The 15,851-nt window shown below is 40.0% G+C and overlaps 1 protein-coding gene across 1 annotated transcript in view; it reads left to right on the top strand.

The window, feature by feature from the left end:
- The window catches only part of NR2E1 (nuclear receptor subfamily 2 group E member 1), a 100,889-nt gene that overhangs the window by 14,967 nt on the left and 70,071 nt on the right, over window positions 1–15,851 (top strand). Inside the window, exon 2 of the mRNA XM_073576059.1 lies at window positions 232–377. Within this exon, the coding sequence (XP_073432160.1) occupies window positions 232–377 (146 nt within the window). The remainder of the gene's footprint in view (window positions 1–231; window positions 378–15,851) is intronic.

Genomic DNA, 15,851 nt, shown 5'->3' with positions numbered 1-15,851 from the left:
CAGCCTACTGATTGACTACCAGAGAGATGAGTAAACATTTTATCCTGCTAGCTTAAAGTCAAAAGAATGGTATAATGTATACACAGAAATGGCTCATGGTTGCCTATAACACTATGAAGAGTGAGACGAGTCGGTAATGTATAATGAGGCAGTAATGTCTACCTTGTAGAAAGAGAAGACAATAATGATGACCATAGCAATCAGTTAAATACATGATTACTTTTGTTATAGGCCGAATCTTGGATATTCCTTGTAAAGTATGTGGTGATCGCAGTTCGGGGAAACATTATGGAGTTTATGCTTGTGACGGGTGCTCTGGATTCTTCAAAAGAAGTATTCGGAGGAACAGGACTTATGTGTGTAAATCTGGAAATCAGGTTAGTATTGTGCCGTCTATATACAGTATATGTGAACATGTGCTGTGTTATATAAATAATGGCAAGCCTACATTAAACGGTTTCGCATTGTTTTAAACTACAGTCCAAGAGAAGTGTATTCTAATGGAGTCCTTGAGCGTTTTAAGAGAAATGCTTAAGTAAGTGCTTGTTCTTTCATTAGTGACTGAATACAGGTGTGGATATTCTTTGCGGTAATAGCACTGAGGTGGAATGATTTAAGACATACTTGATACGCATAAGTGGGAAACAATGCGATAAACAAGATGAAATCTATAACCAGCTTCAGCTCTTTATAATGTGATTAGAAGATTACCAATTCTGATGGGATGGGGCGGACTAAAGCCTGCCACCAGACATAGTGAACCACCACATTCCTTTATGAATAAAATGATATTGTTATTGGAGAATTGACTAAATATGGCCTGTTGTAACTATTACAAAATATGATGTGTCCTTAATCCTACCCAAAAGGGCCCAATGTTCTAGCAAAAATTAGATCCGAACTTCAGAGTACTGGGATACTGATACGCAGATCCCTCTGTGCCTGTTCCCATCCCACCCCCATATGTTTCAGCACTGGTTTAGTTTAAAGCGCAAGATCTTGGGATTGGGATTACTTGCCAAATATTGAGCTGTCACAGTGTGAGGGACTGCATGGGATTCTGGTCTACATGTAGGAATCCTGCAATCCAGACTATTATTCGGACCTGACTTTTGTAGAAATTTGAGTTCTTTATGGGCCATTAGGCATACTTAGCATTTTTGACAAAAAAAGAAGCATCAGTCTGAAGTTCACCAATTTTTCTTGGAGCCTTTGGAGCAAGTCTGCTCCGAAAAACATCATTTTATTTCTATTGAAAAATGACTTTGCACAGCTCATATCCTCAGTCCTTGGATATTATTTTATTTGCTCTAGGTTTCAAAAAACACCTAGCGTTTAAAAGAAGTGACCTGACCATCCTTTAGACTTTTTCTGCTGTGAGCTGCTTCTTTACAATAGAAGTCAATTGGAAGACTTCAAAAACACCACGAAGATATTTGGGTGTTTTTTGAGCATTTTGAAGGCATTTTGTTTAAGTTTTTGCCTTATAAAACCTTTGTGTTTTATTCATTATTAAAAAATTAACAAAATACTTCAGAAAACATTAACAAAATGCTAGCAAACAAAAAATGCATCAGGAAGAAAACAAATGCTAAACAAAGTCACATGCGAGGATCATTTCCTCAGGCGGTTTCTGCTGGAACAATGTATCGTTTGCAACAGCGCAACGCATCCCTAAAAAATCACTTTGAGAACATACCATTAAATAATGATGGGAAGAACTATTTAACCCTCTAAGAAGCAAATGATAATCTCAATACCTCAAAAACACTTTTAAAATTTAGTCATGTAGCCAAGCAAGGGATGGGGGTCATGTGCCTCAGATGCTGAGTTCCAATAAGTCACTTAGCTTTGGCCAAGGAACTGAGATTGCGCCTTAGTTCGGTAAACTGAATTTTTGTCCTAAGTGATGGAGTGATTAGTTATTAAGTGGTTTTACAAGATTGAAAATATATTACTGCTTAGTTCCAGAAACAGCGCCCCTTATGTGTCCTGGTTGAGTTTGGTATGGCAGCTCAGTTCCCCGAGGATCATTTCCTGAGTCTGTTTCTCCTGGAACAACGTATCGTTTGCAACAATGCCATGCATCCTTAAAAAAATCACTTTGAGAACATACCATTAGTTATTAAGTGGTTGTACAAAATTAAAAATATATTACTGCTTAGTTCCAGAAACAGCGCCACTTATGTGTACTGGTTGAGTTTGGTATAGCAGCTCAGTTCCCCTCACTTAAGTTGTGCTAGGTTGTAAAAACCCAATGGAGCTCATGGATAGAAGAAAGCAACCATGTTTTCCTAATCATGGACAGCTTATTTAAAGTTTTATGATGTAAGAAGGCTAGAGATAGGCAGGGCACCTGCACTAAAGCTCTCTAAAAGTTGTGGATACCAAGTGTTTATACTGTGAATAGCTTATGATAGCTTATACTAAAAATTAGAAAGGGGAAAAAGTACATAAACAAAAATAGAGGAATAAATAAAGCCAAAAAAAGGCTCGACGAGAAAGATGGGTGATAAAATATCAAGCATATATTAGGGACTCCGTGCAAATATTCATTGTTTTGCTAAATCCCTACAGTGAGCTTTTGGGGAACTTTTGACGCAGAATTTCTGCATCATTTCTGCACCTATTATGTAAATTAGGTTACTTGTGGTTTTTCATTGTGCTTTTTGTTAGTTTTTTTACATGCTTTTTTATTGCGATTTTGACTGTGTTTTTTGGCTGTTTGTTTTTTGCTTTAAATAAAGCTGTTTTATTTTTGACACTTCCTGTTATTTAACTTTCACTAAACTTTATTGACATACTTAGGTGCGGTTTACATGCGTTTTTGATGTGTTTCCATCGTGGAAACGCACTTCATACAGTTGTGTGTTTTTTTTACCAGCGGATTTTACACATCTTATGCAAGTTTATGAAAAAAATCCACACAAAACTCAAAACACTCAAGGAATTGATATGCTGCAGATTTGAAACACGCACCGCAGGTCAGTTTACACTGAGTTAATAAAAAGCACTGTGGCCATGAGATTTCTATAAATCCCATTCACTTTGCTGGAATTAAGATGTAGTGTCAAAACTAGCGCATAAAGCTCATCATGGGAACGTTAGCCAAAAGCCCTATTTTCTTATAACTCAAACATTTGCAAACTCTTGCCAAACAATTCATCGTAAAATATAAAAAGGAAAACTTTCCTTATTTTAACCCTGTGTAATCCTGCTTTTTAATAGATTACATTGATATTACCTATTTGTTTTACTAAATCCTCTATTAGACTTTCACAATGTATATGCAAAAAAATAATGTAAGTGGATTGTAGTTTCACCAGTCAAAAATGTAAAATATAGAAGACATAAAGCTAAGTGTTCTTAACTTTTGAATATGTCAAGAGCCGTTGTAAAATGACCTCACTGCGCTGGTTATTTGCTGTATGCTATAAGCTACATGATACATACAATGAGAGCTGTGCTTTTTGCTTCGCTGTAAATCTGATATGTGCTTCTCATGTTTCACCCTCAATGGATATAAGAAATACTGAAAGAAAAACAGCATGATATGATTGTCAACCATTCATTTCCACAAGTGGCTATATAACAGACTAGTATATTGACACTGCGAGGACTATAATAAGTTATTTAGGCGTTTTATTTAATAAATTATAGGCTTATACACACTTACAAAAGCATACCAAGGTACATGCGTTAAAACTAGTACACAAAGTTGAACAAAAAAAGTCATTATATACACTATATGATCAAATTATTATGCACCTTCACATTACACATACAGAGCATTTTGTGATATCTTATTCTAATTCCATTTATATTAATAGAGCGTCGATCCCCCTTTGCAGCCATAACAGCTTCCACTCTTCCAGGAAGTCTACATACAAGATTTTGGAGTGTGTCTGAGAATTTTCACTCATTCATCAAAAAGAGCATTTTTAAGTTTAGACATTTATGTTGGATGAGAGGACCTGGATCACAATTTCCTTACAATAACCTCATTCCAAAGGTGTTCGATGGTATTAATGTTAGGGCTCTATTGGGTTCAGTTAAGCTAACTCACCCATGTCTTTATAGACCTTGCGTTGTGCATTTCGGTACAGTCATGCTGGAACAGAAAGGAGTCTACCTTAAACTGTACCCATATAGTTGAAAACATACAATCTTCCAAAATGTCTTAATATGCTGATTGCTGAAGTATTAAGATTTCCCCTCACCAGTGGCATAACTAGAGTCTGATGGGCCCGGGTGCAAGATTTAGACTGCACCCCCCCCATCCTAAATAAATTTTATGTACATATACAGTGAAGGAAAGAATTATTTGATCCCTTCCTGATTTTGTAAGTTTGTCCACTGACAAAGACATGAACAGTCTATAATTTTACGGGCAGGTTAATTTTAACATTGAGAGATAGAATATCAAAAATAAAATCCAGAAAATCACATTGTATAAATAATATAAATTTATTTGCATTTTGCAGCAAGAAATAAGTATTTGATCTCTCTGGCAAACAAGACTTAATACTTGGTGGCAAAACCCTTGTTGGCAAGCACAGCAGTCAGACGTTTTTTGTAGTTGATGATGAGTTTTGCACACATGTCAGGAGGAATTTTGGTCCACTCCTTTTTGCAGATCATCTCTAAATCATTAAGATTTTGACGCTGTCGCTTGGTAACTCGGAGCTTCAACTCCCTCCATAAGATTTCTGTGGGATTAAGATCTGGATTCTGGCTAGGCCATTCCATGACCTTAATGTGCTTCTTTTTGAGCCACTCCTTTGTTGCCTTGGCTGTATGCTTTGGGTCATTGTCTTGCTGGTAGACCCAGCCACGATCCATTTTTAACCCCTTCACCCCCAAGGGTGGTTTGCACCGGGCCAATTTTTACAATTCTGACCATTGTCCCTTTATGAGGTAATAACTCTGAAACGCTTCCATGGATCCCCGTGATTGTTTTCTCGTGACATATTGTACTTCATGTTAGTGGTAAAATTTCATTCATATAACTTACGTTTATTTGTGAAAAAAGCGGAAATTTGGCAAAAATTTTGAAAATTTCGCAAATTTCCAACTTTGAATTTTTATGCCCTTAAATCACAGAGATACGGCACACAAAAAACTTAATAAGTAACATTTCCCACATGTTTACTTTACATCAGCACAATTTTGGAACCAAAATTTTTTTTTCTTAGGAAGTTATAAGGGTTAAAGGTTCACCAGCGATTTCTCATTTTTACAACACCATTTTATTTTTACGGACCACATCACATTTGATGCCACTTTGAGGGGTCTATATGATAGAAAATACCCAAAAGTGACACCATTCTAAAAACTGCACCCCTTAAGGTGCTCAAAACCACATTCAAGAAGTTTATTAACCCTTCAGGTGCTTCACAGGAATTTTTTGAATATTAAAAAAAAAAATGAACATTTAACTTTTTTTTCACAAAAAAAATAATTCAGGTTCAATTTTTTTATTTTACAAAGGGTAAAAGGAGAAATTGGACTGGAAAAGTTACTGTGCAATTTGTCCTGAGCACGCTGATACCTGATATGTGGGGGGGACCACTGTTTCGGCGCATGGCAGACCTCAGAAGGAAAGGAGCGCCGCTTGACTTTTTCAATGCAAAATTGGCTGGAATTCTGATCGGACGCCATGTCACGTTTGGCGAGCCCCTGATGTACCTAAACAGTGGAAACCCCCCACAAATGACCCCATTTTGGAAACTAGACCCCCAAGGAACTTATCTAGATATGTGGTGAGAACTTTGAACCCACAAGGGCTTCACAGAAGTTTATAACGTACAGCGGCACTGAGGAAGCCAGCTCCCTACAGGCCCCCGAAGGTCCCAGTCGCCATCTTGGATCCGGGGACCTGCAGGGAAAGAGCCCCCCCACAGCAGCGCTGCACATTGCGCTGCTGTGGGGGGCTCAGGGAAGCACGGAGGGAGCCCCCTCCCTGCCGATGCTTCCCTTTAACCCCCAGTACACCGCGATCGTGTTTGATCACGGTGTGCAAGGGGTTAACGTGTCGGGGGCGGTCCACATAGTGCCGGGTGTCAGCTGTGATAATCAGCTGACACCCGGCCGCGATCAGCGGCGCTCACCATGTGGGCGCCGCTGATCGCGCTAGACATATTATCCCGTCCATGGGCATAGGGGCCCGGGTCCCATGGACGGGATAGTACGTCTGATGTCAGAAAGGGGTTAATGTCCTGGCGGAGGGAAGGAGGTTGTCACTCAGGATTTTACGGTAAATGGCTCCATCCATTTTCCCATTGATGCTATGAAGTAGTCCTGTACCCTTAGCAGAGAAACACCCCAAAACATAATGTTTCCACCTCCATGCTTGACAGTGGGGACATGTGTTCTTTGGGTCATAGGCAGCATTTCTTTTCCTCCAAACATGGCGAGTTGAGTTAATGCCAAAAAGTGCAATTTTTGTCTCATCTGACCACAGTACCTTCTCACAGTCTCTCACAGAATATTCAAGGTGCTTACTGGCAAACTTCAGACAGGCCTGCACATGTGCCTTCTTGAGCAGGGGGACCTTCCGGGCACTGCAGGATTTTAAACCTTTACGGCGTAATGTGTTACCATTGGTTTTCGTGGTGACTGTGGTCCCTGCTGCCTTGAGATCATTAGCAAGTTCCCCCCATGTAGTTTTAGGCTGGTCTATCACCTTCTTCATGATCAAGGATAGCCCATAAGGTGAGATTTTGCATGGTGCCCCAGATCAATGTCGATTGACAGTCATTTTGTATTTCTTCCATTTTCTTACTATTGCACCAACAGCTGTCTCCAACTCTCACAGTATCTTACATATGATTTTGTAGCCCATTCCAGCTTTGTACAGGTCTATGATCTTGTCCCTGACATCCATAGAAAGCTCTTTGGTCTTACCCATGTTGTAGATGTTATAGTCTGACTGATTAATTGTCTTTGGACAGGTATCTTTTATAAAGGTGGCTTTATAAGACAGCAGTCTTTAATACAGGTAACGAGTTGAATAGGAGCGTTTAATTGGTCTGTAGTAGCCAGAACTCTTAATGGTTGGTAGGAGATCAAATACTTATTTCTCACTGCAAAATGCAAATAAATTTATAGAATTTGATTTTCTGGATTTTATTTTTGATATTCTATCTCTCAAAGTTGAAATTAACCTACCCTTAAAATTATAGACTGTTCTTGTCGTTGTCAGTGGGCAAACTTACAAAATCAGATCAAATAATGGTTTCCTTCACTGTATAAGTCCTCCATCCTGTTATATATGCGCCGTCTATCCTTGTGTATATGCGCCCTCCATCCTGGTGTTTATGCCCCTTATTCTGACCCCATCCTGGTATATATATCCCCCATCCTGGCATATGTCCCCCGTTCTGTTGCTGTTCTTTAATGTATCGAAAAAAATAAACTATTATACTCACCAGTGGCGTACTTTGAAGTCATGGGGCTCCATAGCAGAAGTATAATGCACCCCTCCGTAGTTCTCTTTATAGTATAATGCATCCCATAGTTCTCCATATAATATTCTGCATAGCCTATAGTCATCCATGTAGTATAATGCATCTCATAGTCCTCAATACAGTATAATACACAGCTCATAGTCCATACCTAAAGTATAATGCACAGCCCATAATCATTCATAAAGTATAATGCACCCCCATAGTCACTCATAAAGTATAATGGACCCCATATTCATTCATAAAGTATAATGCACAGCCCATAGTCATCCATAAAATATAATGCACCCCATAGTCAGCCATAAAGTATAATGCACAGCCCATAGTTATCCATAAAATATAATGCACTGCACCCTATTTTCATCCATAAAGTATAGTGTATCCCCATAGTAATTAATAAAGTGTAATGCACCCCCCATAGTCATCCATAAAGTATAATGCACTTAACCCCATAGTCATCCATAAAACGTAATGCACATAACCACAGTCATCCATAAAGCATAATGTACTGCACCTCATAGTCTTCCATAAAGTATGATGCACTGCACCCCATAGTTATACATGTACTAGTATGGCCACTGATTTGAAATAGATAAATGAAAACTTACCTTACCTTCACTCTCACGCTGCGTTCATCCTCGTGTGAAACTGGCAGCTGACTTTGGCACGTGATGAGAGTGTATGACGTCACTGCCGTGTACCCCATCGCCAGCTGTTGGCCCCTGATTGGCCGGCAGCGAGTGTGCCTGTGTGCGACAATTCACTACAACTGGATGTGCGTCCGAGGGTGCACATTCAGCAGGGGTTTCTGCTGCTGTCAGCGAGCCCCTGAACCGCCGGGCCTGCAGTCAAAGTTGTTACGCCACTGCTGCTCAATGGAACTAAGAGGCCTAGACGAACTCCTGAAAATCAACATCACAGCATTATGCCTCTTCCACCGAACTGTACAGTTGGTACAAAGAAGTCAAGCTGGTAACGTTTTCCTGGTAATCACCAAATCGAGATTTATATTTCCTTACTTCCAGTTAGAGACGTGTGATTCCAATGTTTCCGCTGCTCCAGAAGTTCAGTGAAGACATACGTACACCACTTCATCCAATGCTTGGCATTGTACTTTGAGATGTAATGCTTACTGGTTCCTCAGTAACAGAAACCCATACCATAAAGTTTTAGAGCACAATTTTTGATCTGATGCTAATGCCAGATAAGGTTTGGAATTCTGCAATTATTATGTCAGCAGAGCCTTGTCAAGTGTTGGCATTTTTTATATACTCTGCGCCTTAGGACTCGGTGACTGTAACTTTATGTGGAGTTGCTGTAGTTTCTAAATGCTTTAACTTGTAATTGATGCCACACACAGGTGGTTGCAGAATATTTAGGAGGGAAGAAGCTTCACAAACTAACTTATTTACAACAGTGGCGTCCTATTACAGCAGCACATTCATAATGAGCTCTTAAGAATGCCCCATTACTTCACAAATTTTAGAAACTAAAGAATGTATTGATAGGTACTTCATTTTATACACCTGTGGCAATAGGAATGAATGCCTCAGCTTATAATACAAGATCGATAAAGGTATGGATTGTGTGCGTTTGATGTGGCTACTTGACTGGCTACAGAAAGCTTGACCTCATCGCTATCAAACATCTTTAAGATGAATTAGAATGGAGATTTTGAGGAGGTTCTCTCATCCTACATCAGCGCCTGATCTCACAAATGCTTTTCTTAATGTATGGCCAAAAAATCTTACAGACATACAGATATTTTCCAAAATCTTGACAAAAACCCTCCCAAAAGAGCTGCAGCTGAAGCAAAGAGAGTATTAATGACTACGGATTTAGAACACAGAAAATATAGATCTAGGACAGTGCTCCTATAGTGTTAAATTAGTATGCAAATGCACACATGCTGTAGCCACTATACTGACCTACTGCATGTGCAAACAGTATATATACAGTCATGGCCAAAAGTATTGGAACCCTTGAAATTCTTCCAGAAAATTATTGCAATTATACGTTTTGTTATACACATAATTATTTCCTTTGTGATTATTTGAACACCACAAAAAACCCTGAGAAAAAAAGGCAAATTAGACATAATTTCACACAAAAGCCTAAAAATGGGCAGGAAAAAAATTGTTGGCACTTAATATTTGGTTGCACATCCTTTAGAAGAAATAACTGCAATTGCTTCCTATAACCCTCAACAAGCTTCTTACAACTCTCAACTGGAATTTTGGACCACGCTTCTTTTGCAGACTACTTTCAGGTCTTTCATATTTGAAGGGCGCCTTCTCTCAACAGCAATTTTAAAATCTCTCCACAGGTGTTCAATGGGATTTAGATCTGGACTCATTGCTGGCCACTTCAGAACTCTCCAGCACATTGTTCCAATCCATTTCTGGGTGCTTCTTGAAGTACTGTGCTGTGAGACACCAAGCCGTCTGCCCTGCCGCTGCATTGCCGCTGTGGCGGTGGTCGGCGTGCGGCTCCGCTCCGTGGGGGCGATGGGGACTCCTTTCATTTGGTAACGGTGCCGTGTGGCGGCCATTGTTGCTGTGGTTTTGTGCTGGTGTAGCTGTGCGCTCTGGTGATACCGGGCCTTCTGCTCTGGTGGTGCATTGCCGCTGTGGCGGTGGTCGGTGCACAGAAGCCCAGAGCAAAAGCAGCAAAGAGCAACAGAGAAGATGTCCACTAGCAGCAATCTTGTCAAGTTCTCAGTGCCAAGCCTCACTAACCAGAACTACCAGTCCTGGAAATTCAAGGTGTAGATGCTGCTCATAAGAGAAGGTACGTGGAAATATTCAGGAACAAGTGCCTCATCCATTACCAGATGATTGGCTAAAGAAGGACCTCCCTCAGTGTAAATAATAATCAGATTGTGCATATATGCAAGTGTGCAACTGAAAAAAAAGATGTGGGATGAGTTACAGAAAGTGCATGAAAGATCAAATCTCAGCAATAAGCATGATAAAGCTGTATCAGTCTAAGCTAAGTGATGGACAGAATATGCAGGACTATGTAAGAAACACCCTAGAGATTGTGGAGCATCTCAGGGGTATTGAAGAAGAAAATAAAGATTTTCATGTTGCTGCACTTCTATTAAGTGGTCTTCCAGAGAGTTATGACACACTCGTGACTGCACTAGATGCACGGCCAGATGATGAACTGACACTAGAGTATGTTAAAGGCAAACTTGTGGATGAATTCAAAAGAAAAACATAGTATGTAAGCAGCAGTAATGAATCCTGAGCAGAAACAGCATTAAAGACACAGGATTTTCCTAGATATAAGAGCAATCTAAGAGAAACTCGTGAATGTTTTGTCTGTAAAAAGCCCGGCCACCTTAAAGCAGACTGCAGAATTTGGAAAGCAAGAACGAGTCAGCTTAAAAAGCAGAATAGTCATCAAAGGGTTAAAATATCTGTAAGGGAAGATTCTGCATGTGCTGAAGCTGCATTTAATGCCAGTACAGGCCCATCTGCAAAGCATATATATAATGTATAGATTCTGGTGCAAGCAGTCATATGACAAATAACGAGGATTTCTTCAATGACCTTAATGAAAGCAAGTCAGAAAAGGTCATCTTAGCGAATGGTCACTATATGACTTCAGATGCTATCTCCATTGTCCAGTTTCCTCAGCAAAATGCAGAAAGATCCCAGTAAAGGATGTTCTCTATGTTCCCAGCATTGAAAGCAATCTTCTGTCCATAAAGAAGCTCACAAAAAAGGGGAATGTAGTTACTTTTAAAGATAACAGCTGCATCATCTCAAAGAAGGGTCACACTCTTGCAGAAGGAAAAATCCAAGATGAACTTTATCAGCTAAAATGCAAAGAAAGAGTGTGCATTACTAGACAAGATCTGCATAAGAACTGTATCCATGTATGACACAGACATCTTGGGCACAGAGACCCAGAAGCAGTAATACCATTGCAAATGATGTTGAAATCAACCAGTGTAGTCAAAAGATGAAGTGCACTAGCCGTCGTAAAAGGGAAAATGTCCAGAAAATCCTTTCCTAAATTAAGCACCACTAGATATGCACAGCCTCTGGATCTGATTCATACAGATGTATGTGGTCCAATAAGTGTTCAAACTCCTAGCAAGAAGAGATATTTTCTCACATTTATTGATGACTACTCCAGATAACAGTCACCTACCTGCTGGATGAAGTTCCACAGAAACTGGAAGAATATCTTGCTATGGTGTTTAACAAATTTGGAAGAATGCCAAAAGCCCTGTATACAGATAATGGAGCTGAATATACAAGTGGTAAGGTGCAAACCATTTGAAAAAGGATGGAATCGTGTTCCAGACTACCATTCCATACAACCCAGAACAAAATGCTATTGCAGAGAGAAAGAACCGTATTCTCTGTGAAAGTGGAAGAAATATGTTGTCTGATGCGAATCTACCTACAACGTATTGGGGAAAAGCCATCATGACAGCTTGCTATCTTCAAAACAGAGTGCCAAGTAAAGCCACAAATAAAACTCCATATGAGCTATGGAACTGCGAGAAGCCTAACTCGAAGCACCTCAGGATATTGGAAGCAAAACGTTTATGTAGGTTCCCAAAGAAAAACGTTTCAAGTGGGAATCACATACAAAGCAAGGAGAGAAACTCAAAAGGGATACAGAATCCTGCTCCCAGAGACCAACACAGTAACAATCTGCAGAGATGTAGTGATTGATGAAAACTCTGTATCGCTCAAATTCCTTGAAGTTGTCAGGAACACCACACTGCACTTGCTCACTGAGCCAGTGCGGGTGTCCTGAGTACAAAGACAGTACTCACAGATACCTGTGGAGCAGGGCAGCAGCGGTGACGATGCGTGCTTCAGAGTATCAGGATCTGAAGCACATGACTGCTGGGGGCGTGGCCTGAGCTCCACAGATCTAGGAGCTGCAGGGAAACTCCTAGAATCATAGAATCATAGAATCATAGAATCGTAGAGTTGGAAGGGACCTCCTGGGCCATCTGGTCCAACCCCCTGCTCAAAGCAGGATTCGCTAAATCATCCCAGTCAGATGTCTGTCCAGCCTCTGTTTGAAGACTTCCATTGAAGGAGAACTCACCACTTCTCGTGGCAGCCTGTTCCACTCATTGATCACTCTAACTGTCAAAAAGTTTTTTCTAATATCTAATCTGTGTCTCCTCCCATTCAGTTTCATCCCATTGCTTCTAGTCTTTCCTTGTGCAAATGAGAATAAAGTTGATCCTTCTACAATGTGACAGCCCTTTAGATATTTGTAGACAGCAATTAAGTCTCCTCTCAGTCTTCTCTTTTGCAAACTAAACATTCCCAAATCCTGCAACCTTTCCTCATAAGACAGGGTTTGCAGACCGGTCACCATTCTGGTCGCTCTTTTCTGAACTTGCTCCAGTTTGTTGATGTCTTTTTTAAAATGTGGTGCCCAAAACTGGACACAATATTCCAGATGAGGTCTGACCAAAGAGGAGTAGAGGGAAATAATGACTTCACGTGATCTAGACTGTATGTTTCTGTTAATACATCCTAGAACTGCATTTGCCTTTTTTGCTGCTGCATCACACTGTTGACTCATATTCAGTCTGTGATCTATTAGTATACCCAAGTCTTTTTCACATGTGCTGTCACTTAGCCCTATTCCTCCCATTCTATATATGCTTTTTTCATTTTTATTGCCCAGATGTAGTACTTTGCATTTCTCCCTGTTAAAAACCATTCTGTTAGTTACTGCCCACTTCTCCAGTTTATTTAAATCTTTTTGAATCCTCTCTCTCTCTTCTCTAGTATTAGCTATCCCTCCTAGCTTTGTGTCATCAGCAAATTTAATCAGTTTACCCTCAATTCCTTCATCTAAATCGTTGATAAAGATGTTGAACAATACAGGGCCCAGGACAGAGCCCTGTGGTACCCCACTTGAGACATTCTTCCAACTGGATGTGCAGCCATTTACGACCACTCTTTGGGTCCGATCACTAAGCCAGCTATGAATCCACCTAACAGTTGCCTTGTCCATTCCATACTTAGTCATTTTTTCAATAAGGATTGTATGAGAGACTTTGTCAAATGCTTTGCTGAAGTCAAGATATACTATATCTACAGCATTTCCTTGATCCACCCAATCAGTGATACCGTCATAGAAGGAAATTAAGTTAGTCTGACATGACTTATTAGTTACAAACCCATGCTGACTCTGTTTGATCACTTCATTCTTATCCAGGTATTGACTTACATGTTGTTTAATAATTTGTTCAAAGATCTTTCCTGGTATAGAAGTCAGACTCACCGGCCTATAGTTGCCTGGGTCCACCTTCTTCCCCTTTTTGAAGATAGGAACAACATTTGCTCTTCTCCAGTCTTCTGGCACTTCTCCTGTTCTCCAAGAATTTTCAAAGATTATGGAGAGTGGTTCAGAAATTTCTTCTGCTATCTCCTTCAGTACTCTGGGGTGTAATTCATCTGGACCTGGAGACTTGAATTCATTTAGGTTAGCTAAGTGTTTCCTCACTATCTTTCTGTTTATAGATATCCTGGATTCTTCTATTCCCTTAATAGGACAGTGAATAACAGTTGGTGTTACATTTCCTTTCTGAGAGAAAACAGATGCAAAATAGGAATTTAAAAGTTCAGCCTTCTCAACATCCTGTCTTACCATTTCATCATTTTCATCCTGTAAAAATCCTATAGCATCTTTGACTTTTCTTTTACTTTTGACATATCCCCAAAATCCTTTATTATTGCTTTTGACATCTCTTGCAAGCCTCAATTCATTTTCAGCTTTAGCTAATCTGATTTGTGCCCTGCAGATTCTGCAGACAGCATTATATTCTTCTTTAGATATGCCTCCCTCTTTCCATTTTATAAACATTTTTTTCTTCCTTTTTAGCATGTGCTTAAGTTCTGTGTTCACCCATCCTGGTTTCCTTAAATGCTTCCTATTCTTCCCTCTTTTCGGAATTGTTAACAACTGTGCTTTGAGAATTTCATTTTTCAAGATTTCCCATCCTTCCTGGACATTTTTGTCTTTAAGGATATCCAGCCATTGGATCCCTCCAATTATCTTTCTGAATCCCTTAAAATCTGCCTTTCTGAAATCTAACCTTGACGTCTGAGTCTTCACAGGTCTTCCGCCTCTAGTTATCCAAAATTCTAAAATAGCATGGTCGCTACCTCCTAGGGTTCCAGCCACTTTTACCTCCTCAACCATTTCCTCCCTGTTTATAAGGATTAGATCCAAGGTAGCAGTTCCCCTTGTTTTCTCCCCTACCTTTTGGAAGATAAAGTTGTCAGCAAGAGAGGATAAGAATTTCCTTGACCTGTTAGTTTTGCCTGAGAGAGATTCCCAACAAATGTCTGGATAGTTGAAATCTCCCATGACAACTATGTCATATTTTTTGGAGAACTTGGCCATTTGATGCATAAAGAGTTCATCCATATCTTCAGCTTGCACAGGCGGCCTGTAGTAAATGCCTACAATGGTGTCCTTTCCATTGTTCTGTCCTTGTATTCTTACCCAAACAGTTTCCACAGAACTCCCAGTCTCTGAAGCTTCAATCTCTGTGCAGATATATGCGTTTCTAACATACAATGCAACACCCCCTCCTCGTTTATCAAGTCTGTTTCTTGCAAATAAGTTGTATCCTTCTAGTCTTGTATTCCAATCATGTGTATCGTCCCACCAAGTTTCAGTGATTCCAATGACATCATATTTCTTTTCCTGTGTTAGTAGTTCCAATTCTCCTTGTTTGTTGCCCATGCTTTGTGCATTAGTATAGAAACATTTTAGTTTGTGATTGGTTTCTCTTTCTCCAATATTGTTATTAATTAGATTCTTTCGTCTTTGTTCTTCCTTTCCACTTCTATTAGCAGAGTTCTCAATAGCATTTGTCAGGTGTATGGCTTTTTCTGGTCTTTTGCTTCCCTTCCCATGTTGTTCTAGTTTAAAGCTCTCCTTACAAGTGTAGCAAGGCGACTTCCAAATACATGCTTTCCAGTCTTCGTAAGGTGCACCCCATCTCTAGCAAGTAGTCCATCGTATAAGTAGTTCACTCCGTGATCCAGAAATCCAAATCGTTGCTGACGGCACCATCGACGTAGCCAGTTGTTCACCTGCAGAATCTTATTCCACCTCCTTGTTCCATGGCCATCCACTGGGAGGATGGAAGAGAAGACCACCTGCGCTCCCAGTTCTTTCACTTTCTTGCCTAAGTCTTCAAAGTCTCTGCAGATGGTTTCCAGGTCGTTTCTTGCGGTGTCATTTGTCCCCACATGTAGTAGCAGGAATGGGTAGTCATCTGTAGGTCTGAAGAGTCCTGATATCCTGTCAGACACATCTTTAATTTTTGCACCTGGAAGACAGCACATTTCTCTTGAAGTTATATCCGGTCTGCAG

This window comes from Dendrobates tinctorius, unplaced genomic scaffold, assembly GCF_039654945.1.
Source record: "Dendrobates tinctorius isolate UK_male_01 unplaced genomic scaffold, ASM3965494v1 ptg000046l, whole genome shotgun sequence".
Classification (NCBI taxonomy): Eukaryota; Metazoa; Chordata; class Amphibia; order Anura; family Dendrobatidae; genus Dendrobates; species Dendrobates tinctorius.
The sequence above is the reverse complement of the archived record's forward strand: the minus strand, read 5'-3'. Positions and strand labels throughout refer to the sequence as shown.